A 26075-nucleotide genomic window follows, 5' to 3' on the forward strand; every position below is an offset into this window, starting at 1 on the left:
CCACTACACCACCGTGCCGCCCCAAAAGGAATGTGTATGTATAAAAATAAGTTTTTTTCATGATATATCAAATACATTCCATTCAGCTAGCATGATACTGAACTCATCTTTGACTTGTTCAATATCATGCCGGCTGAATAGAATATATCTGATATACCACTCAACACCAGCCGACATTATTTAATTATTTCAGTTCAGTTGTATTGATTGCGTTTAATTAAACACATTATTAAAGAAGAACAAAGAAAGCATCAAGTAAACTAAGCATGTTTGTGCATTTTACCGTGCGTGAAGCCTCTCTCTACCCTCTATCCCATCCATCATGGGTCTGTGAAGCATAGCCAGGGGGTCTATGGTTTCTTTTTTTTTTTTTTAGTACAGCCATAGAAATCAAAATCCACCATCCACCATTATTGCACTATTACAGTGGTGCTGGTCCAGGGGAATAAGGTACAGAAGCTTTGCTCACATTTACCATCAGTGCATACATGTAATAAGAATGTATTCACACTTTTCAGTGTTAAAGTTTGTGAAAAATGGGTGGAGTTGAATACGTTTTGAATGATTTTGTTTACTAATTGGGAATGCCCCATTTCCACCAATGTACACAAAGCGCCATCCCCAAAACTCAGCGTAGTTCAACTAGAGTTATCAAGCTAATGCGAGTTACCGTTAGCGAGGACAGTCATGACATCACTCTCAAGAGCACCTTGAGGTTCAACTGCTTGAAAGCCGAGTTACAGCTCTATAAGCATGCAACTTCTCATGAGGATATGAAGGGGTGGAGGGGGCGGGTCTATAAAATGACTGACAAGAGACCAATCAAAATAAAAAACATTCCAGACTGGACGGCAGGTTTCCAAACTGGTTTGTTTTTTTCCAGCTATGTATGTATTACTATATCTCAAATATTTGTTTAATCATTTCTACATAATTTTCTACATTACCTGCACTAGTAAGCAACGAAAAATATTGACTATTTCACCTTTAATCCATTCGGTCATTCTGGATTTAAAACTGCTGCAATGATCATTTTCACCTGTCCAGTGTTAAACACAAATGTCTTTGAGAATATTCTGGGACAAGTGCGTAATGATTTTAGCATGCAGTTTACTTGATGTGTCCATTACCTGCTAGCCTCTTAAGTGCCACAGTTAAAAAAAAAAGTCTATGTCTTGACTGATCACTAGGTGATGGAAAAATTTATGAGAATATTCCAAACGGATTCTGTAAGAAAGAGCCAGCGAAAAACCCCAAACCACTCACTCTCTCTCTGTTCACGCTCCTTTAAAATGGCATCCAGCCATTTTTGCTTCTCTTCTGCATTCTTGGCCATGCAAACAAACCACTTGTTTTTGGCCGTGTTGTGAATCTTCCAGCCGTTGGTCACAGTGTAGTTGTTGCTATGATAATCAGCTGGAAGAACAAAAAAAAAAAAATTAGCAGGTTCAAAACACAGCAGTTCAATCACATATTTAACAAGGACCATATGACAGCAATAATCTCAATAACACGACATATGGAATGAAATGCAAATGTCTACCTTACCCTGGAAAATCAAATTGTTTTGGTAATACTTTGTTAAGGCACACATGAGAGGTTAGTTAAGGTCTTGCTATTTGTTAAAAAGCTCAAAATAGTCACTTGTTAATATAAAAGGTTTATTCACTATGCATTGGTCTTTGCATAAAGTGCTTATTGCATATTATCAATAATAATGCATTGTAGCAATATAGTTATGAACAGTTAATGTATACTGAATAAACCTTTTACAAATACATAATCTGAGGTTTATTAGGGGAAAAAAGCAACAACATTAATTAACCTCTGAAGTGTGTTCCTTAAAATAAAATGTTGCCAGGTTTTTTTTTTTAGTGCTGGAAAAAAGTCATACTTAAAATACCATCGTAGGTACATGAATGTTTAACCACCATGATGGATTAATAAAGACATTTTTAAAAAATATATTTTCATCCATTATTATAAGGCATTGTCTTGATTCAAGAGAGTGATCAAGTGATTTTTAACCCCTCCCCCCTTTTTTTAAACATCCCTGTTTCAGTAGCATCCATAATGTTCAATGTACAGTACTGTGTATATCAAGTCTTAGGTACATGTAAAGAAATGCTCTAGACCAAAAATGGCTTTTATAATAAAATAATGAAATGAAATGTTTCAACGTGAAAAAAAAACACTAAACAGCAGTAAGCCATAATAAATGAAACAAAGTCAGTATTTGGTATGAGACGACCCTTTGAACCTCCTAAGGCCCAAGCTGGGTTTTTTTACATGCATTTTTTATTTCTCTTTGCTGTTTGGGCTTATTAGAACCTGATTAGAATAAAAACTAAGCATCATCTTTTGATAAGATGTACTTTTAGAGAAAAAGTATGTCCACATATGTGGATTCTTGTTCCGAATTTCTATAAAGTGCTGTCCACGCATGTGACCGCTAAGCCCTAGGAGGTTAAAAAAAAAAAAAATAGTAGTCTGAGGTACAGTGAGTGCAGTTTGATAAGGAAATGAGCTGTAGATTTTACTGAGCATCTTACAGAACCAGCCACAGTTCTTCTGGACACTTTGAGTGTCACACTCGCTTCTTAATTCTGCACCAAAACCCAGCAGCCTTCATTATGTTTTATATTTTAATCTGAAAAGTGCTCTCTTATGTAACATGCTGTTCAGATACAAACATTTTTTTTCCCTGTAACATTTAATTTTGTGCTGGAAAACGAACGTTTGGACTCTAAAATGTTTTTGTACTGACTCGATAATGTAGACGTCATAAAATAGAAATCTATAACAAAGTTTGTATGAAAAATTAGGGTGCCTAAGACTTTTGCACAGTACTGTATCTCAGTAGTCTACACTGAAACAACAACTTTTTTTTAAATTTCATGTCTCCATTATTATATATAGTGTAGAATATTTTCTGCAGAGTCTTTAATCTTCACAGCTTTTGTTGAAAATGCGTCATCCCTTTAAAAAAAAACAAAAAAAAACCCCACCACCATACTCATAACAGTGGCGTTTCAATATACGGTATCTGTAATTTATAATTGGAATATCGTACTTTTCAATATTAGTTCATTTTCTCCATAAAAGATCACATTATTATATACTGTGTATATATATATAAATAAATCCTCTCACTCATGCTGAGCTTATATAGGTGCCTATACAAGTTCAAAGGTCATTCCTCTGTCGTGAGAACTGTCTTTTTTTTAAAAGCTTCCCAAAGCCAGACACATTAGTGCTGTGCCCTCATGATGAGCTATTGACTGACAAATATCTGCCCTTTTTTAAAAGAAGTGTGCAAATGAAGGTGATGTTACACTAAAAAATATAAAATAAAATAATTTCTTTCTAATTTCTTGCTATGTAAAATGCAAAAGGTATAAACAACACCATTAAAAGGAGACACTAATTTCAAACTACCCTCCTGTCATTAACCAGTGTGAAACCAGTGTGTGTATGTGCACAGGTATGTGTGTGTGTGTGTGTGTGTGTGTGTGTGTGTGTGTGTGTGTGTGTGTGTGTGTGTGTAGAAAATGTAGGTCAAGGTTTCAGCCCTCAAGCCACAGCCCAATTTTATCCCTCATTTGACAGCAGGTAAATGAGGTGGAGTGGGATGAATAAAAAATGAGCCCGTGTAATGGGCAGCAGGTTAATGTCTAGATCATGGAAATAGATTTGGGAGCACTCAGAGGCCTCAGGTAGGGCTTTTAGCCCATTTGAAATAAGATGGGAGGGAGCTGACCACTAAATCGTGACTGAGTGGAGGTTAACGGATAGCTCAGCGTCCAGGCAGCCTGATAAGGGTGCAATTAGTGTAATTAAATGAGAACCGTGGAATGAGACAGAGAGAGAGGTGAAGTAGTGAGGGCATGTGAGCCAAAAAGCATTGCTCAGTGCTGGTGGCTTTGAAGTGTTTACAGAGATGCACATACCCATCTATATTATTTCAGAAAAGTCTTGCAAGTGACCTTCCTTTTCCCAGGCTGCTGCTGAATACTCGAATCTGATTGGTCCGAAGACGTTGATTCTTTTTCTATAACAGCAGCTCGTACCATAGTTCTGGTTTACAGGTGTATGTACAGTGGTGCTTGAAAGTTTGTGAACCCTTTAGAATTGTCTATATTTCTGCATAAATATGACCTAAAATATCATCAGATTTTCACACAAGTCCTAAAAGTAGATAAGGAGAACCCAGTTAAACAAATGAGACAAAAATATTATACTTGGCCATTTATTTATTGAGGAAAATGATCCAATATTGCATATCTGTGAGTGGCAAAAGTATGTGAACCTCTGCTTTCATTATCTGGTGTGACCCCCTTGTGCAGCAATAACTGCAACTAAACGTTTCCGGTAACTGTTGATCAGTTCTGCAGGCCAGCTTGGAGGAATTTTAGCCCATTCCTCCGTACAGAACAGCTTCAAATCTGGGATGTTGGTGGGTTTCCTCACATGAACTGCTCACTTCAGGTCTTTCCACAACTTTTTGATTGGATTAAGGTCAGGACTTTGACTTGGCCATTCCAAAACATTCATTTTATTATCTTTAACCATTCTTTGGTAGAACGACTTGTGTGCTTAGGGTCATTGTCTTGCTGCATGACCCACCTTCTCTTGAGATTCAGTTCATGGACAGATGTCCTGACATTTTCTCTTAAAATTCGCTGGTATAATTCAGAATTCATTGTTCCATCAATGAGGGCAAGCTATCCTGGCCCAGATGCAGCAAAATAGGCCCAAACCATGATACTACCACCACCATGTTTCACAGATGGGATAAGGTTCTTATGCTGGAATGCAGTGTTTTCCTTTCTCCAAACATAATGCTTTTCATTTAAACCAAAAAGTTCTATTTTGGTCTCATCCATCCACAAAACATTTTTCCAATAGCCTTCTGGCTTGTCCATGTGATCTTTAGCAAACTGCAGACGAGCAGCAATGTTCTTTTTGGAGAGCAGTGGCTTTCTCCTTGCAACCCTGCCATGCACACCATTGTTGTTCAGTGTTCTCCTGATGGTGGACTCATGAACATTAACACTAGCCAATGTGTGAGAGGCCTTCAGTTGCTTAGAAGTTACCCTGGGGTCCTTTGTGATCTTGCCGACTATTACACACCTTGCTCTTGGAGGGATCTTTGTTGGCCGACCACTCCTGGGGAGGGTAACAATGGTCTTGAATTTCCTCCATTTATACACAATCTGTCTGACTGTGGATTGGTGGAGTCCAAATTCTTTAGAGATGGTTTTGTAACTTTTTCCAGCCTGATGAGCATCAACAACGCTTTTTCTGAGGTCCTCAGAAATCTCCTTTGTTCATGCCATGATACACTTCCACAAACGTGTTGTGAAGATCAGACTTTGATAGATCCCTGTTCTTTAAATAAAACAGGGTGCCCACTCACACCTGACTGTCATCCCATTGATTTAAAACACCTGACTCTAATTTCACCTTCAAATTAACTGCTAATCCTAGAGGTTCACATACTTTTGCCACTCACAGATATGTAATATTGGATCATTTTCCTCAATAAATAAATGACCAAGTATAATATGTTTGTCTCATTTGTTTAACTGGGTTCTCTTTATCTACTTTTAGGACTTGTGTGAAAATCTGATGATGTTTTAGGTCATATTTATACAGAAAAGTAGAAAATTCTAAAGGGTTCACAAACATTCAAGCACCACTGTACATTAATGCGCTTGTACTAAAACGTTCTCATTTCTATGAACTCATTTAAAGGGACTTGTATAGGACATACTCTACATAATCGAAGACTAAAAACAGCTAATAAAAACGTGTTGTTTTTGAACAAAGAAAAGGAATAAATCATTGATACGGTGAAGTTTCCTCCCAGAACATCAAGGACATAGTCGCTCGTCTGGCCTGCCATCAAAACCACCAAAACATCAAACAGAACTGAAATGTGACAACGTGAGCGAGGACCAACCTCCACAGCAAATTATTTACAACAGGAAAATCAACAAAGTGCTACATTTTGTTCCTCAAGGGAAGATCAACCCAAAACATCGGTCAGAACTTAATTTGCGTGATAAATGAGAGAGGAGACACAATTCTAGTCGGAGGAAAATGTGTTAAAGTGCCATTCCACCATTGGATGTATTCTTTGGCATAAAATACAATATATTTTATGACAACATGACTAGACAGAGAAATCTTTTAGCTTCAAAATGATATATCAAACATAATTTTTTGACAACGACAAGTATATTAATTTTGCAACCAAAGTCACCTACCCTTTTAATTTCCGCGCGGTAGTGAAACGTGATGTCATCGGCAGGTTCCCCTTCTTGTGTACCACGTGTCGGTCTATTTTTAGACCAGGAAACCCCCAAAGTGAGAGAATCATTTCTCCTCGTATATGGGGGCCAAAAAAATTGCGAAAAATTTTGAGTTAATCTTTCAGTTAGCTAGATTTATTGGTATTAGCTAGATTTATTGGTATTATTTTTATCGCGTTCTATCCGCCATTGCTGATAATATGTGCCACGTCACACGTCACGTGGTACACAAGAAGGGGAACCTGCCGATGACATCACGCGCGGAAATTAAAAGGGTAGGTGACTTTGGTCGCAAAATTAATATACTTGTCGTTGTCAAAAAATTATGTTTGATATATAATTTTGAAGCTAAAAGATTTCTCTATCTAGTGATACCGTTTATATATGCTGTCAAAATATATTGTATTTTATGCCAAAGAATACATCCAGTGGTGGAATGGCACTTTAAGTTGACCTAATTATTAATTTGTTAGCAAAAAAAATTTGACAATATAATGACTAAGTTTTGAGCAGAAAGTCTAGTTCTTTCAAATAAAATAATCCAAACTGAAATCCGTTCAGAACTGAAGGAGGAGATACGATTTAACTGAAAGTAAACAAAAGTTGTAAACAAAGTGTTTACAACAAGAAAATCAACAAACAAATGACTGAGTTTGGTTCCCTGAGGGAAGATCGACCCAAAACGGAAATCGGGTGAGAACCGCAAGAGGAGATACGATTCTAATGAGAAATCCCAAAATTCATAAAAGTTTACCTAATTAGCAGTTCGTCAGCAAAAAATCTGACAATACGATGACCAAGTCTTGTGCAGAAAGTCTAGTTCTTTCAAACAAAACAATCAGAACTGAAATCTATTGAGAACTGAGGGAGGAGATATGATTTAACTAAAAATAAACAGATGTAAACAAAGTGTGTACAACAGGAAAATCAATAAACAAACAACCAAGTTTTGTTCCTCATGGGAAGATCGACCCAAAACATCGATCAGAACTGGAATCGGATGAGAAATGCGAGAGGAGATAAAATTGTCGTGAGAGGCCTGGAAAATTTGTTAATTAGACCTAATTAGTAACTCGTTAGCAAAAAATTTGACAAAACAGTGACCAAGTTTTGTGCAGAGTGACGTGTTCTTTCAAACAAAACAATCAGAATGGAAATCCGTGGAGAACTGATGGAGGAGATACGATTTAACTGAATTGTGGAATTTATGGAAGCGTCAGAGAGTTGGTCAGTACATTTTCCGCCACTGGAAAGACTTCAGAACATAGGAATTTGGCTTTCTGGTTTCTTGATAACTGGACATTTTTTGTCTTATAAACTTCTGGAGAGGCTGGTGAGGGAATGACTGTTTATAGCTGCTACAGTATACGGTATGTGATATGATCTGACTTGTTTTCATGGACGTTCCATTAGATGTAACTATAGATAAATAAAATGTAGGCGTCATTCATTCATAATAAGGTTGTGGCAGCGGGGGCGTGGTCAAGCATCGGTCTGTGACCGGAGGGCGGAGTCAGGGAAGGTAAGTGGCAGAATCACTACACCTGTCGTTAATTAATGTGTTTGTGTGTCTTCCCAGTGACCGCGACCTATTTAAGGAGAGAGAGCGAGAGCAGAGGGAGCTCTCTCCCCACCCAGACAACTGATGTGTGTGCGTGTGTCTGAGTGTAGGAAAGAGTAAATATATAAGCCGAAAAGCTAAATAGAAACAGTTTTGTGAACTCAGTTCTGGCCTGCCGTCCTTCTGTGCTCCACCCACCTATACGAACTGTTACAAAGATATATTGCAATAATTGGCGAATCAAATGTGGTGTAAGAGGAATAAAACACTTCAAAACATGGTGTTATATTAAAATTTTGGGATGATCACACACCAGTCATTCATTAGATTTCCTATAACGGTATAGCCTAGTAAACTAGACCCACCCGCCTAGCGGCCCAAAATATTTTTGCCTAGCGAATGGGTCTAGCCTCGCACCATATAAACAAAAACACCCTGGGCATCAAATCGTGCCCGCCAATCACAACGCAAGGTTTTTGTTTGGATTCTTTGGGTGGGCTTTTGCAGGAGTGATGACAAAGCTGCGCGACGCTGGAGAAAGCACAACAGGAAAAATGGCTACGGGTTAGTGAACAGCGCGCGTTTGACTCCGCTTTGGAATCAGTTTTAGAAGAATTAGACTTGGAGTTTTCGTTGAAACATGAGCAGGAAGAGGCTCTCCGCTCATTCCTTTTCAAGAAGGACGTTTTCGCTGTTTTGCCGACCGGCTATGGCAAAAGTCTGATCTACCAGCTGGCTCCGCTCGTAGCCAAAAGGATGGGGCTAGTTTGTGCAGTACGAAGAATTAATAAACAGCTTTGAAACATGACTTTTTGATTGTTCCTTATTTTCCCGTTATTTTAAATTTAAGGGAAATTATTTCACCAAACACCACTAAATAAAAACTCTCAAAAACAGTTTAAGCAAACCCTTGAAAAAATGAGTGTATGTTAAGTATTTGGTACAGACTCCAAACTTGTGGTCATTATCTCCAAACTTCTTAATATCTAGAACCTGTTTATTAATTAATACGCATTTTGAAAAATTATTTATTTCAAGGTCTCCCCCACTGCGCGCTCTGACTACGTCACAGTCACTGTTGCGCTGATTGGTCAGAGCGTTGGCCTATACGCACAGAGACAGTTTGAAAGACAGCGGTTTGTTCCTCCTACCCCCTTCAGAAATGTCTATGGATCGAGGCCAGACTAAATATTCACATTTAGTCTGGCTTGCCAGGCTAATAATGGTATGCTCCATCACGTTTTTTCATTTCATTCGACATATCAGTACATACACTCACCTTGGACATTAACGTCATGGCAATATTTGGCTTTCAATTTTTTTTAAGCTGTTCTTTTTCTGAGGCAGAATGATTGTACAATATAAATCTTTATTAAGAAAAAACAAGAATTTGGTGCACAACTTTTAATTCATTTTGGGTTTTCTGAAATCAACACAGGGTCAAAATATACATATAGGGTCAAAAATATACATACACCCACTGAGATTATTAATTCCGTGATGCTGAACGCTCCAAATTGTCGTTTAACTTGCCAAGGCCTTTTAACTTCCAGCTAGTGATCATGGTTGACTACAGCTGGGAGCTTCTCTGTGCCTTTGTTTGACAAGTACAACTTATTGGGAGGTGTAGCTCCTTTAGCAAGGTCTGGATGAAGACCCAAACCATCACCCTCGGCTGAAAGAAAATTAGTTCGGTTTGTCAGGAACAACCCAAGAGCTACCAAGGCTGCCATGAACTGGAAGCTGCTGGAACACCAGTGTCACTGTCTGCAGTCATCTCCATGGACTGAGAGGCTGCCATCCAAGAAAGAAGCCCCTGCTCCAAAACTGACACCTTTATACTGGACTAAAGTTTGCTGCTGACCACATGGACAAAGAAAAAGCTATCTGGAGGAAAGTCTTAGAGGAATTATCAAATGAGACAAAGACCGAGTTGTTTGGCAACAATGACCAGAGGTATGTTTGGAGGAGTGAAGGTGAGGCATTCAACTTCAGGAGCACTGTACCTACTGTTAAACAACTGTTAAGCATAGTTAAAGTGGATAGAATAATGAAGGAGAAGGACGACTACCTCAGAATTCTTCAGCATAACCTCAAACTATCAGCTAGATGGCTGAAACTTGGACACAGTTGGGTGTTCCAACAGGACAATGACTCCAAACACATCACAGCAGGTTGTGGAATAGATAAAGCAGGTTCATATTAAGCTTATGGAATGGACTTCCCAAAGTCCTGACCTCAACCCTATCAGAAATATGTGGACGGTGCTTGAAAGTCAGGCCCGTGCCAGGAAACCAACAAATGTAATTGAATTCAACCAATTCCGCCAAGAAGTGTGGTTACATATCCAACTGAAATCCTGATAGAACTTTGCTGATTGTACCAAAAGCGTCTGGTCAAGGTGAAACTTGCAAAGGGACGTTTAAAGAAATATTAGGTGTGCTGCATGTATTATTTTGACCCTGTGTTGATTTCAGAAAACTCAAAGTAAATTAACACTTGGGCACCAAATTCTTTTTTGTTTTTTTTATAGAAGATTTCATTTCATTTGTTTATTAGACAGGAAAAGATTAAAAGTAACATTTCGGTTACAGTTAAACGGGCCTGACTCAGTTAACACTGGTTTACGGCAGGTTCCTGTTCTGCAGCACATAAAAGACAAATCACATCGCAATACAAATCCAGACAAAATCACGCTGACAATACAGACAAAACAAAATTAAGGACGTCAACAGAAATGAAAACAACACAGACAGCGTACAGATGTATGGACAATCATTCTTCCCCATTCAAAGAAATCACTGAAAGCCCAATCCTGCCATGACATTCGTGTCCCTGGATGTAAACATCTCACCACAACTGTAGAGCCCATTGACAAACCAGACTATACAAAGAAAGTGCAACCAAGCAAGTGAAATAAACTAAAATCATGTTTGCTATTAAGTTGCTGATGCATGTAAAGGAAGCTGGTTCAGTTACTGCGTACACAGATGAATGATACGTGACACCACCACACCCTGGCTACTGATGTGTATAATAACTGACGTGTGTGGTTTAAACCGATCCTTCGATAGCTTTTGTTCCTCCCGTGACCGCGACAAACATCCCACCCCTTAACATGTGTTGAAAGTGAGAACAAGAGCTGTTAATTCTCAGTCTGTACAGATTTCAAACAGAACCACACCCATCATCTGGCACTGCGTGCGCACACAGCAGAAGTGTGAAAATGAATACCGCTTCAGAACGGATCTTTACCAGCATTTGGGTGTTCGTGCTAACCTTGATTCAGTTTCCGGACTTATTTTTATCCTGCGGTTCCTGTTAAGTGCAGCACAATAATATATGTAAAAGGTTGTACTTTGGTTTGACAATTTTTTTTTTTTTACAGAAGATATGGGCAGACGTACCGGTTCCGTCTTCAACATTTTCCACCTCCATCACTTCAGTGTTGATTCGTCCACGGAAGACGTACAGTGGGCCGTTGATGGACTTCGTCCTCTTAGTGGACTTCTTCCCTGAAACTCTGGGCAATGGCCAAAATGGAAAGACTTTGTGAAACAGCTTTTCTACCATTTAGCAGCCTTAATATCTATCTAGTAAATGCTTCAGTCACAGCAACGCCATAAAAATAAATGATGCACATGTTCAGGACAGAAGTGGATTATCCTTATACACTCGCGCCAACAATATTAGTAACTTGGGCGCTAAAGGAAAGTGTGATTAATATATGGACAGTGTTGTTCTCTAACCTGGACTTCCTCTTGCAGTACACGAGAAGGTTATCAAACAGGAAGAAGACCCTTTCCTGAATGTTTCCAGCGGAGATCTTCAGCAGATTGCCATGGAGGAGCAGCTCAGTACAGATATCAGTTAGATTTGTTCCCTGATTAAAAAAAAAAAACCACCTTAAACATAGTCCTAATAGGCACTTATAGTAAATGAATACTCCAGAACTCAGTGTGAAACTTCCTATTTTAATGTGGTCACAAACAGCATGTCATAACTTGCTGACAGTATTGATTTCAGCCATTTATTGATTATAAACCGCCCAAATAACCCTGAGGGAAGTTACACTGAGGAACTGAGTGGACAGAAAAATATTTGACGGAGCACTAAATAACCACTTCATACACCACCATATACTGTATTTGCTATTCGGCTCTTCAGCTATAAACAACCTTTACCTCATTTAGTTCTGAGATTTGTATCTGATTAAATAGTGAAGCGGTGTGCAGGGAAACTGTCGTATGTGAGAGCACTTCACTTCTGCGAGCACTGAGCACCAAGACACGAATGTTTCCTTCCCCTCCAGTGTATATACTCGCTCACCAGTGTCACACTCGTTTTGCTCACGAGTTAAGGTACTAATCACTTGTACTTATGTACTGTGACGAGGCTGGCTGGTACTGTTATGTGCAATCATGTCATTCACCATCATATTGTCGATTAAATATACATTTTAAACATAAAACTCAGCATGACGAGTTGACTGAAAGCAGCATCAACCAAAATAAACAGAGCGACATAAAAATGTTCCATGATGCCTCTGACTACTTAATATTGAGTAAGTTAGTCATTTCAATATCGTTTTCAGAATCAACGAGTACCAAAGAATATGTACTTCATTCGGGGGTGGGGGGTGTTGATGCATGCTGTCATCATCATATTACGACTACTACTATTACTGACCCTGTAAGCACACTGTCCTCAATGTCAGTACAACTACAGCCATTATTGCATCTTAAAAACACACATACACACATTTTATATACAAGTTTGTGAACCCTTTAGAATGTTCTATATTTCTGCATAAATATGACCTAAAACATCATCAGATTTTCACACAAGTCCTAAAAGTAGATAAAGAGAACCCAGTTAAACAAATGAGACAAAAATATTATACTTGCTCATTTATTTATTGAGGAAAATGATCCAATATTACATATCTGTGAGTTGCAAAAGCATGTGAACCTCTAGGATTAGCAGTTAATTTGAAGGTAAAATTAGAGAGTCAGGTGTTTTCAATCAATGGGATGACAATCAGGTGTGAGTGGGCACCCTGTTTTATTTAAAGAACAGGGATCTATCAAAGTCTGATCTTCACAACACACACTTGTGGAAGTGAATCATGGCACGAACAAAGGAGATTTCTGAGGACCTCAGAAAAAGTGTTGTTGATGCTCATCAGGCTGGAAAAGGTTACAAAACCATCTCTAAAGAGTTTGGACTCCACCAATCCACAGTCACACAGATTGTGTACAAATGGAGGAAATTCAAGACCATTGTTACCCTCCCCAGGAGTGGTCGACCAACAAAGATCACTCCAAGAGCAAGGTGTGTAATAGTCGGCGAGGTCACAAAGGACCCCAAGGTAACTTCTAAGCAACTGAAGGCCTCTCTCACATTGGCTAATGTTCATGAGTCCACCATCAGGAGAACACTGAACAACAATGGTGTGCATGGCAGGGTTGCAAGGAGAAAGCCACTGCTCTCCAAAAAGAACATTGCTGCTCGTCTGCAGTTTGCTAAAGATCACGTGGAAAAGCCAGAAGGCTATTGGAAAAATATTTTGTGAACGGATGAGACCAAAATAGAACTTTTTGGTTTAAATGAGAAGCGTTATGTTTGGAGAAAGGAAAACACTGCATTCCAGCATATGAACCTTATCCCATCTGTGAAACATGGTGGTGGTAGTATCATGGTTTGGGCCTGTTCTGCTGCATCTGGGCCAGGACGGCTTGCCATCATTGGCGGAACAATTAACTCTGAATTATACCAGCGAATTCTAAAGGAAAATGTCAGGACATCTGTCCATGAACTGAATCTCAAGAGAAGGTGGGTCGTGCAGCAAGACAACGACCCTAAGCACACAAGTCGTTCTACCAAAGAATGGTTAAAGAAGAATAAAGTTAATGTTTTAGAATGGTCAAGTCAATGTCCTGACCTTAATCCAGTCGAAATGTTGTGGAAGGGCCTGAAGCGAGCAGTTCATGTGAGGAAACCCACCAACATCCCAGAATTGAAGCTGTTCTGTACGGAGGAATGGGCTAAAATTCCTCCAAGCCGGTGTGCAGGACTGATCAACAGTTACCGGAAACGTTTAGTTGCAGTTATTGCTGCACAAGGGGGTCACACCAGATACTGAAAGCAAAGGTTCACATACTTTTGCCACTCATGGGTATGTAATATTGGATCATTTTCCTCAATAAATAAATGACCAAGTATAATATTTTTGTCTCATTTGTTTAACTGGGTTCTCTTTATCTACTTTTAGGACTTGTGTGAAAATCTGATGTTTTAGGTCATATTTATGCAGAAATATAGACAATTCGAAAGGGTTCACAAACTTTCAAGTACCACTGTATATATACATAGATAGAGAGAGAGGGTATTACATGGTTGCGCAAAGATAGAAAGTTTATCTTAGAGTGGTTAATATGTATATAAATCACAAGTGAATGAAGCAAGTGAGTGATATTTTTCAACACGAGAAGATAAACTTCATATATTTGCGCCAAAATGTAACGTGCTTTATATTATATGGACACATCCACTAAAAGAAAAAAAACACACACAAGTTGATCAAAAGAATTTTCATTTTGAACTGGTTCACCATTTTGACAATACGCATCTAGTCAGCGGGAAAACACTGGGAGTGACATCATCGGAATGAAATGTCGGGAAATGTGTCACTCAGATCCGCGATGTATTTCATATGAAAAATGCGAGTTTTTCAACATGAGAAGATAAACTTGATATTTTCAAGTTAACGTGAGATTTTCTCTTTATTATATAGACACATTAACTTACATACTTTTTGTTTGTGAATCAAAACAATTCCTCCATATCCTCACGAATGGCACATAGAAATTTAGGTCACGGTTTTGGTTCTCCATGTCCTGGATGTAGACCGTATGAAAAATACGAGTGGTGTATTTCCCAATAAAACACTCATGTCCATATATAAGTAGATGTGTCCAGACTTTTGACTGGTACTGTATATAAGATTTTAAATACGGATATATTTTTATACTCGTGTTCAAATTGGGGTGAAATCACTGCTTAACAGTAAAAACCACAGAATCTCGTTTGAACACTTCATAGTCATTTTAAAATAGGCAAAAGTTAAAATGTTCACTGTTTCTTTATGTACAAGCCCCACACTCTGTCCTGCAGGAAAAGCCCAGGCGCTCAAGTTTGTCATGAAGTTGAACCTGCACAAGGCTTCTGACCATCAATAATTGATTTCATCCGGAGAGAATGTTTCAGGCTGCCTTTGAACAGGATGTGATTTTCCATGCTTTGCAGGTGTGGGTGTGAGTCTGAGACGCCATTTTGTCTCCTTAATCAATGGCGTGTCCAAATGGGTCGATTACATTGCCGGTACGATGTCTGCTCCTGATTCTGCACTCTGTGTCCATTAGAGATGATTTACATTAGGTTCGATAAAACCTACTTGATTAAGCACTTACAGTGGAGTGCTGATCTCCTGGAAATATCAACCTGTACAAGGCATTCGACACCACTCATCACGACATAAATCCTACAGCAACACTTTTGTTGGTGGCATTACCTTGCAAAATGTGAGGTATCACTATGTACTAGGTGATGATTTCATAACCACGGAAATTTAAGCTAGCTGTGTGTCTACAATTCTTTAGTCAGCTGGATTTGCTGAAGCATAGCACACAAGCGTCTGGACTGGAGCATAATGGAGCTCTGTTGTGAGCTGGGGAACATACTGAATGGGAGGACAGTGAACCACTGTGAGGGACGCTGCTCTATAGGAAATAAACACAGCATGCACTGCCACTGAAAACTAGCCTAAAAGTTCCCAAAACCATAAAAATATGATGAGAAGTACAGGAACGTAATGGGGGGGGGAGTTGGAATGCTCAGAGACAGAGAGCGGGGGGGGGTTTACAGTGGCATGTTCTAAGGAATCAGCTGATTTCCTGGGTAACAAGTTGACTCTTTTTCATTAATGCTTCCTGTTTCTCTTTATGGTGTTTCTAAAGAAAATGTCACCATGGATCCAGTCTGAGGAAACAAAGAAATTCACCAATGCTTCAGAATCTCGACCACCTCATACTGAAATGGATAACTCTGACCTACTAAAAGCTGCACCCATGTGAGTGCGTGCGCCACATCCTGTGCTTTTCTCCGCAGTCTTCTGGCCAGCAGTGAGGTGGAAAGTGTCAGGTGGTGATGTTTTAAACACCTCCAACAGTCTCTCTAGGTCTAACAATATGTTCAGAATGCTAGCTCATCACGTGTACAACAAGTGCTCTGTGGCTCTTGCGCTTGGTGCAGAGAAGTGTATGCATTATGGATGGGAGGACAATTAAACTGACTTGAAAATAAACACAAACACTAGCACTGTGCACTGACCTCCCAGCCCTCTATGTGGGACTGGAGCTGCTCGAGAGCCTCCAGTTTCTCCATCTGTCTCTTCGTCTCATTGATGTTGGAGCACACTTCCTTCATGGCCTGCAGAGCTTCCTCCACGGCCGGGTAATCTGCATGCTTCTTAGACGTCCTTTTCAACAGCTCCTACACCGGACACACAATACACGAACTTAGCGCAAGGAAATCAATCTCAGATGTATTTCTGCACAATCTTCTGCAGGGAAGAAGTAAACAGAGCTGAAAGAAAGAAAAAAGAAAGAAAGAAACTGACAGGCAGACTGACACACAGACAGAGACATAAACATAAAGAGACAGACACAGAAACAGACAGACATAGAGACAGAAAAACAGACAGACAGACAGACAGACAGACAGACAGACTAGGATACCAACAGACAAAGACTGACAGGGACACTGACAGACAAGCAGAAACCCCATAAGACAGACAGAGACACAGAGAGGCAGATAAACAGAAAGAGACAGATACAGAGAGATACAGACATTGACTGACAGACAGAGAGAGAGAGACAAAGGCAGAGAGACAGACAGAGACAAAGACAGATGCAAAGAGAGACAAACAGAGACAAAGACAGATGCACAGAGACAGACAGAGACAGACAGACAGACACAGTGACAGACCAACAGACACTGGCAGACAGAGACAAAGACACATGCACAAAGACAGACAGAGGCAGACAAACAGACACTGACAGGCAGACAGAGACACAAAGACAGACAGATAGAGACAAAGACAGACAAACAGACACTGACAGGCAGACAGATGCACAGAAACAGACAGACAAAGACAGATACACAGAGACAGACGCACAGAGGCAGACAGAGACAAAGGCAGATGCACAAAGACAGATAAACAGACACTGACAGGCAGACAGACAAAGACGGATGCACAGAGACAGAAAGAAGACAGACAGAGACACAGACAGACAGACAGACAGACAGACAGACAGACAGACAGACGCAGAGACACAGTCAGACACACAGACATACAGTCAACCTTAGAAAAAAAAAGAAAGAAAAACAGGTGAAGGCTCTGGGCTACTGATCATTGGGCCAGGGATTCAAGCCCCAGCACTGCAAAGGGACCCCTTTCAGCTCTCAACCTGTCCACATCAAAGTGGGGGTGTAAAAGACGAAGCCAGTCAATCTTTGGTTGAGGAAAGTGACTGGTACCTTGAGCAGGAGAGGGTACTTGCAGATCCTCTGAATCGGTGAGAGCAGGTAACCCTCCAGAGGAACATCTGTGCTCTTCTTCCCTCCGAGCAACATGCAGTGCTGCAACACAAACACACACTCAAATCTGTGAGCCTTTACTTTTACCTGTGCTCGCCTTACAAACCTATCGACATAAATCAGCTTTACAAAACAAACACACGCCTGGTTAACTTGAAACATGACTCTGCAGATGTATGTTTAAGCAGCGCTCACCAGTAAGAAGGTGCGGATGTGAGGGATCTTATTAAGCTCCATCAGCAGCCGGAGAGCTTTCTCATGGTTACTACAGTATTCTCCGTACACTGAGAAGCGGTCTCTCTGGATCAGGGAAAAAGGTTATCAGCACAAAACAGTCCATCGGGGCACCAAGAGTGTTTATGTCTCTACGGTACGTGTAAAACAGGAATGTGTGTGTGTGTGTGTCTGAGATACACTGCCAGGCACCATGGAGATTTGCTTATTTTGCACACTGTAATTAGCAGCATTCTAAATACAGCTTGGATGAAATGCAATTACTCCATCCACTGAGACCATAATGCATTGCAACACAGTTTGAACATGCTTCATATTACTACAATGGCAATGAGCTGCTAGGCCGAGTATGATTTTTGCCAAAAATGCAGAATCTGTTGCCCCATGTTGGGGATGCTAAATAAGTTTTGTATTGCAGTAGAAATATGTTGGGCTTGGTGGGGGTGGAGTGGGCTATCCTATCAGAACCAAAAGTTTTTGGAGGAATGGAACCGGATTACTTTCTAGAAAAAGTCACAAGGCATCAAGCTGTGTCGAACTCTGGGCCCGTTTACATGAGGATGCTGTCGGGTAAAAACGACTAAATATTTTATCGGAAGTGCCTTTCGTCTACACGGGGACGGCGTTTCCGAGGCTGAAAAACGGAAAAAATTGAAAACGCCTTCCAGAGCGGATAAGTTAAAAACAGCCCCCGTTGCATATCCGTCTAAACTACCCAATACGCGAAACTCTGCTCGGATCTGCTCACGTCGGGTACGCGTTTACGTCATACATATGTCATATACTGTACATGCCAGCCCGGGAAGTAAGAAAGTAAGTAAAAAAGTAAGAGCATGTCTGATTACATCGATCCAACGGACCTTCAAGCTGCTCTGGCAGCTTTAATAAACGTCCAGGAGTCCTTCGAACATCTATACCGAATCTGCACATATACCGTTAATGAACAGAGGCGGGTATAGTATGCTCTTACTTTTTTACTTACTTTCATACTTACCATAGCCAGAGTAGTCAAAGTTTTCGCAGTGCAGATCAGACAAGACGGAAGACGTTGCGCATGCGTGCAGACATAGCGGAGGTCTTTCACAGCACCACCTAGCCGCCTGGCATGCACATCCAATTGAATTCCACACATTTATGCGTCACCGTATAGACGCAGATTTCCTCCTTGAAAACGGTCGTGTAGACGCGGAAAAAAGTCAGAACGAAAACGGACTTTTGCGTTTTTGTTTCAGACCGTCCCCGTGTAAAGTGGGCCTCTGCATCCACACTAGCTCCAAGTGTTGTTTATTGTATTTGTGTATCATCCGTCCACCAATTTTATTTCTGATGAGAAAGAGTAGTAGCCAAAATGTATAGCCTACAGCACAGAACTTACTGCAATATACAATTTTATTTTATTTAAAATGGATGTAAAATGTTTTCGAATATCTTAATGTTAAAAAAGATTCATTTGTTTGATTCTGAAAATCTTTGAAAAAAAGATTCATTCAGTTGTTTGATATAGAGCGGCGGCTACAATTATCGACACCTTAATGATCTTTTGGCCGTTGCAAAAGTAAAAAAAGACTTTCTATACGTAAATTGTGCATGAAATATTACTCAAACTACCACTGGAAAAAAATGAGTTGATTCCCGATTACTTAGCATATCAGATCACGTGACACCGTTCCACAATTATCGACATCCACATGAAACCCCACTCCAAATTTTCCTAGGCTGAATTGGTTGCCATGGAAATACGGAAAAAATAAAAATCACAGAAATCCCAAAATGTCAAAAGGCACAACTCCTCTAGTCACTTAACTGTCAGGTTTCATGAAAAAATAGTAGTCTGAGGTACAGTGAGTGCAGTTTGATAAGGAAATGAGCTGTAGGTTTTACTGAGCATCTTACAGAACCAGCCACAGTTCTTCTGGACACTGAGTGTCACACTTGCTTCTTAATTCTGCGCCAAAACCCAGCAGCCTTCGTTAGGTTTTATTTTTTAATCTGAAAAGTCGTCTCTTATGTAACATGCTGCTCAGATACAAACATTATTTTTCCTGTAACATTTAATAATGTGCTGGAAAACGACCGTTTGGACTCTAAAATGTTTCTGTACTGACTCAATGTAGAAGTCATAAAATAGAAATCTATAACAAAGTTTGTATGAATGGTATGCATCTCGTCTCATTAGTTAAACAAATTAAAAGACCACACGAATCAGTGTGGAAATTGGTTGGTTGGTTGGCTGGCTGGTTTACACGCAACATGCCAGACTCTGTATTAGCCATTAAAACATTAGCAAGATGACCGTATTAGCCGCAAACACCCTCCAGAGATACCAGTGTCCTCTGTTACTTCTTCCCCAGCTTTAGGTTTTCTCATAATGAGAGGGAATACATACATGTCAACCTATACAGAATGTCCGTATTTTATACGGATTTGATTCAATAAACGTACTATACGGGCGTACAAATAAAGTTATACGGATTCTTTAAAAAAACTTCAATATTTATTTAGAGCTATAATCAATTCCCACGATGATAAAAGAGTGCATAACATTTACAAACGTACTGTACACCACAGACAGCCAGTAAAGAGTCTTATGAAATCACGCGTTATTCTTGTGGTAGCGAGACTTCGTTCCACTTTTGATCATGCGCACACCGCATTGCGAGAATCCCGCCAACCGGGAAGTAACATTTTGTTTGAAAAGCGTATTTCCACCTGAGCGACTTTCACTAGCGACTGAAAAGATTCTGAATGGGCACTCCGGCAAGATCAACACAGACACTTGCTGTGACATGCAGCCTAGTGAGGTATTGGTGCAGACTGCTAAAAAAGCTGTCATGGAGTACAATTCAGAACATTAGAGTGACACTTTGTGTTTTTGTCAAACATTGGAGCTTTGTATTCATTCTGAAGGTTTATTGTTATTGATATTGAATAAAAAGTAACTGGGATATATCATTGTTAATTATCATTCAAATTTTAGGTAAATTATTTTAATTTGCATCTTATACGGATTTTTTTAAGGGAAATACGGATTTTGGAGGTTGGTTATACAGGTTTGATTGACCAAAGGTTGACATGTATGGGAATGTACAACAGGATAAAATAAAACCCTGGATATAATATTTCTTTCTTTATTTATTTATCCAAATCAGTGAGTACACAGGAACTAATTGCAGATAGGAACTAAAATTTGTGTGAGAGGAAATAAAATGTCACATCATGTGAGAGACGAGTCGGAGGAATCACTGGAGCCAACTGTTTGGATTTGGAGCACTCGTGCTTGCTTCGTTTGAATGATTGCTTCGCTGAAATGATGGCTCCGTGTCGCATGCGTACATAGAAAAATGAACGGTTGGTTGTTGTGAGAAAAGTTGTGCGAACAGTATTTTATTACTTTCATGCAGGCGTGGGCGAACGCTCAGATATGAAGTTCGTCGGGCAAATAAGTACCATGTTGCATGATGCACGTACAGCATTTATTCATCACATCCTGGTAGCGCTGGCATTTCGACCTCTTTTTTTTTTTTCTCTCTTCAATTTTTCTGAGGGCATAGTGCTATTAATTATAATTTTTCTTAGTCCTTTCAGCTTAGGCCATGCCCATTTGCATAGTGGCATAGTGTTTCACCCCTATTTTTTTTTACATTTCATCTTAATTCAAGAAATACCATGAAATGCTTTATGAAATCTTTCTTTAAGTGGGTCACAACCATGTTCCTCCTCTCTTTTCAGTCAAACAGTAATGAAAGTAGCTGTGAAAGGAGATGTGTTAGCACAACACAGGAATTGAAATTAAAGCTCATTGAAATCTAAACTGAGGCAGCCAAAGATGCAAAGCTTGAAGAAAACAGGAAGTGGTACACACCAGCACAGCAGGTCATGGGTGTGTACTATCACCCCGATGCGTCTCGTCTGCTCAACTATCTAGCCGTTAGCCCTGAGGAAAGCATCTGACATATTTGTATAGTAATGTCCAAAAGCAGGAACTGTTTTAGGTCATCATTTAACAAATACGACTATAAAAAGCACTCAGATATTCAAATATAACCCCATAGTATTAAACTACCAGAGACAACTTTGTATAAAAAGTTGAGATCCTTTTATTCAAAAAGTAAAAAAAAAAGTCCCTCTCACGCCAGAATCTGGTCTTCCCAGGCCTAACCAACTCTTTAAGGTGTATGGGTGCGGCGCCGATCTCGGTTTCCATAGCACTCGGCCTCTCGCCTATACAGCTAGGGTTACAGTGGGGTTCTAGTCCTCTGGTAACTGTGAGAGTTTGACTTCCCTACTTGCATCTGTATTGCAGCGCGTCTTGCCAGATGGTTGTAGGTACCATTTTTATGATGGTCTTTGGTATGGCCCAACCATGAGTAGAACTTGCGACCTCCTGGTTGAGAGGCAGACACGCTAACCACTAGGTCATCTCGCGGTGATCCTTTTATTATACCACAAAATTATTGAATTCTTAGTTCTGATTGGTCAGAAAATGTTGACCAATTCACAAATTACATACTGATATTACTTTACTAATTACTATATTTTATTTATCTACTTGGTTCTTTTTACGTTTATGTTTTTGTCACCCAGTTATATTACTGGCATTCAGCAGACGTCCTTATCCAAAGCGACGAGCACCATACCCAGAGCAGCCCTGGGAGCAGTTAGGGGTTAGGTGCCTTGCTCAATGGCACTTCAGCCGTTTCTGCTGGTCCAGGGAATCAAACTGGTGACCTTTTGGTCCCAAAGCTGCTTCTCTAAACTTCAGGCCATGGCTTCCCCAGTTGTATGCTGAAGCAATGTAATGTGACAAAACTGTCTGCAGTTTTTTCATGCCTACATAAACAGAGTACCAATAACGACTACTGAGCTACTCTATTCTGCACAGCTGGAAGCACAAAGACCATGAAAGTTCTTTATAGTTTTGGAGTTTACTTTCCAACACAGTGAGACCTTTAGCTCCTATAAGCCTTGATCAGCGTCTACAAGTCAAAGTGTTTGGACTGAGGTCACTGATGTAACTTCTGTACAGATGTTTGGTCAGATAGTGAGTAGATGAGCTGTGAAGAAACAATGTTCAGGCTTAATGTTGGAACCGTGACTGAAGTGCTGTTCGCTCTGGGGGGCGGAGCCACTTTTCTGACCACAAAGTGATGGAGATTCTTGTGGGCAGCTCCGAGCTAACGGCAACTGGAGACTGTTGACCACTCAATCTCTCTCTCTCACCATCTGTCCCTCTCTGTCTGTCTGTCTCTCTTTTGCTGTCCCATTCTATCTATCTATCTATCTATCTATCTATCTATCTATCTATCTATCTGTCTGTCTTGCTCTGCCTGGCTCTCTCTCTCCATTTGTGTCTGTCCGTCTGTCTCCTTCTCTCTCCGTTTGTGCATCTCTCTCTCTCCCCCATTCTGTCCGTCTGTCCATCTCTCTCTCTCCCCCACTCTGCCTGTCTGTCTCTCACTCGCTCTATAGCTCTGTCTCTGTCTGTCTTTCTCTCTCTTCATGTGTGTCTGTCTCTCTCAGTCTCATGCTCTGTCTTTCTTTCTCTCTCTTCATGTGTCTGCCTGTCTCTCATTCACTCTCTCCGTCTCTCTTTCTATCTCCCTGTCTTGCTCTGTCTGTCTTTCTCTCTCTTCATGTTTGTGTGTCTGTCTGTCTCTCTCGCTCTCTCTGTAGCTCTGGCTAACTTTCTATCTCTCCATCATGCTCCATCGGTCTTTCTCTCTCGTGTCTCTCTCGCTCTCTCCCTATCTCTGTCTTGCTCTGTCTGTCTTTCTCTCTCTTCATGTGCGTGTTTGTCTGTGTCTCTCTCACACCATTTCAGACTTTATATCTAACACTATCGGTCTCTTTGTCCATCTCTGTCGCTCGCTCTCTCTAAAATGCAGCAAAGGATGTGAAGTGCTCATCTGTTCCGCCTCTTCCACTTCTCCATTTCCTCTTACGGTGAGTGTGGTTTTTGGGGTGTGTGTGTGTGTGTGTGTGTGTGTGTGTCATTATCATGCTTGCAGTGTTTGTAACACTCAATCCACAAAACACACCAGGAGCCTCTAATATGTGAGACAACCAGTACAGTTCATCATTTCCACACTGGCAAAACACTCCATGCTTTAAATCTTGAAATGATTCTGTGAAGCTGAGGCAGACATTTTACACACGTGTGTTTGTGTGCATCTTTTATGTCCTGATGTTTATGCAATCAGTTGGGCTTTCAATCACTTTAAAATTCATTTCAGTGTCGAATGATGTAATCTTCAGAAGTATATCATTTGTATTGATTTTTTGTTCTTTTTTATTTGACTCATCATTGATTCATATTCATTTATTCACATCTTTATTTCATTAAACACCAGCAGCACTCACTTTTGCATTAGAACTAAGGCAAGAAATACTTGGACTAAGATATCCCACTGGGAATGTACAGCTTGACTGGATATGAATGATACAAACATCTCATCTCATCTCATTATCTGTAGCCGCTTTATCCTTCTACAGGGTTGCAGGCAAGCTGGAGCCTATCCCAGCTGACTACGGGCGAAAGGCGGGGTACACCCTGGACAAGTCGCCAGGTCATCACAGGGCTGACACATAGACACAGACAACCATTCACACTCACATTCACACCTACGGTCAATTTAGAGTCACCAGTTAACCTAACCTGCATGTCTTTGGACTGTGGGGGAAACCGGAGCACCCGGAGGAAACCCACGCGAACACGGGGAGAACATGCAAACTCCACACAGAAAGGCCCTCGTCAGCCACGGGGCTCGAACCCGGACCTTCTTGCTGTGAGGCGACAGCGCTAACCACTACACCACCGTGCTGCCCTGATACAAACATTTCAACATAAAATTAAATCTTGCTTTAAATGTGAAAGCAGTCCCCTGTTGAGTCCTCTGATCAAAGACCGAAGCTCCTTTCACATACGAAGCCCATTACTGTACGAGGTAAAAACAATACCGATTAGATACATTTTCATTCCCACTCAGTCTTTCATCACGGAAAAGTAACATGCATCATATATTCCCACCTGACTGTATTTAATGAGGGCGGCACGGTGGTGTAGTGGTTAGCGCTGTCGCCTCGCAGCAAGAAGGTCCAGGTTCGAGCCCCGTGGCCGACGAGGGCCTTTCTGTGTGGAGTTTGCATGTTCTCCTCGTGTCCGCGTGGGTTTCCTCCAGGTGCTCCGGTTTCCCCCACAGTCCAAAGACATGCAGGTTAGGTTAGCTGGTGACTCTAAATTGACCGTAGGTGTGAATGTGAGTGTGAATGGTTGTCTGTGTCTATGTGTCAGCCCTGTGATGACCTGGCGACTTGTCCAGGGTGTACCCCGCCTTTCGCCCGTAGTCAGCTGGGATAGGCTCCAGTTTGCCTGCGGTTACGGATAATGGATGGATGCATTTAATGAACTGCTGCAAAACGTGTAAAACATGCGAGACTGGATATGACATATAATTCACGAGGTGGCAAGTCCACTGCTGTGAAATAACAAAGCTAGTTCGCAGCATGGCACCAGTCGAGCTGCATCACGGCTCTGTTTCTGAACATTTGTTTTGTTCAAGCAAAGGCTATTTATAACATTGTTCAGGGTTCCCCAGAAAATCTGAAGTAGCTGGTTAAAAAAAGGAAACAGGTGCCTGTAATTTTGAAATGTACATGCCTTCTGGTGCATTCTCAGCTAATAAATTGCTAACCATTTCCGTGTAAAATACTTGCAAAATATGTATGAAATTTCCCTCCAGATGTGTGCGCACGCTTGGCTTTCTCGGTTACCCTCTGTAATATGCTGCCTGACTCTGTAACATAACTACATACGCTACGGCGTGGTCACGTGGTCCGGCTCAGCCAATCGGAGTGCGAGAATCGATCAACAAATATGGCATTGCTTCCGGTCATACTATATTCCAATCGAGGAGAATTTTGTGGTGGAATAACTGGATTTGCAGCAAAATTATGGGCAGAGGAGACGATATAAAAGGCTTGAATATTGAAAGGCAAGGGTTTTTTTTAATCGTTTTTCTGAGATTGCGTAGCCGGCGCAGACCGTCTGTGTAGGCGGAGAAAAACGCCGGTCGCCAGCGCTTGTGCACATCTCCGATTGTTGCTTATATTTGGTGATGTTTGCTTGGCTTGTTGTTTCGAGTTTGCCGGTGGTTGCTCCACATTGAGGCGGTATGAATAGCTCCATCGCAACATCACACCATCATTTACATCACCGCCAGCAATGTCGCGCCCAGTCACAACACGCAAATCTGATGGCTCCGTATTCCTGCGGCAAAAGATTACCGTAAACGTTACTAGGTCTC

General features: G+C 40.7%; 1 protein-coding gene across 1 annotated transcript in view; it reads right to left on the bottom strand.

Moving 5' to 3' along the window:
• The window catches only part of prex1 (phosphatidylinositol-3,4,5-trisphosphate-dependent Rac exchange factor 1), a 196807-nt gene that overhangs the window by 108011 nt on the left and 62721 nt on the right, over positions 1–26075 (bottom strand). The window contains exons 4-9 of the mRNA XM_060932042.1: positions 17734–17838; positions 17479–17580; positions 16270–16431; positions 11628–11761; positions 11286–11401; positions 1267–1416 (exon numbers count right to left, since the gene is read on the bottom strand). Of these exons, the coding sequence (XP_060788025.1) occupies positions 1267–1416; positions 11286–11401; positions 11628–11761; positions 16270–16431; positions 17479–17580; positions 17734–17838 (769 nt within the window). The remainder of the gene's footprint in view (positions 1–1266; positions 1417–11285; positions 11402–11627; positions 11762–16269; positions 16432–17478; positions 17581–17733; positions 17839–26075) is intronic.

This window comes from Neoarius graeffei, chromosome 10 (assembly GCF_027579695.1).
Source record: "Neoarius graeffei isolate fNeoGra1 chromosome 10, fNeoGra1.pri, whole genome shotgun sequence".
NCBI classification, from domain to species: domain Eukaryota; kingdom Metazoa; phylum Chordata; class Actinopteri; order Siluriformes; family Ariidae; genus Neoarius; species Neoarius graeffei.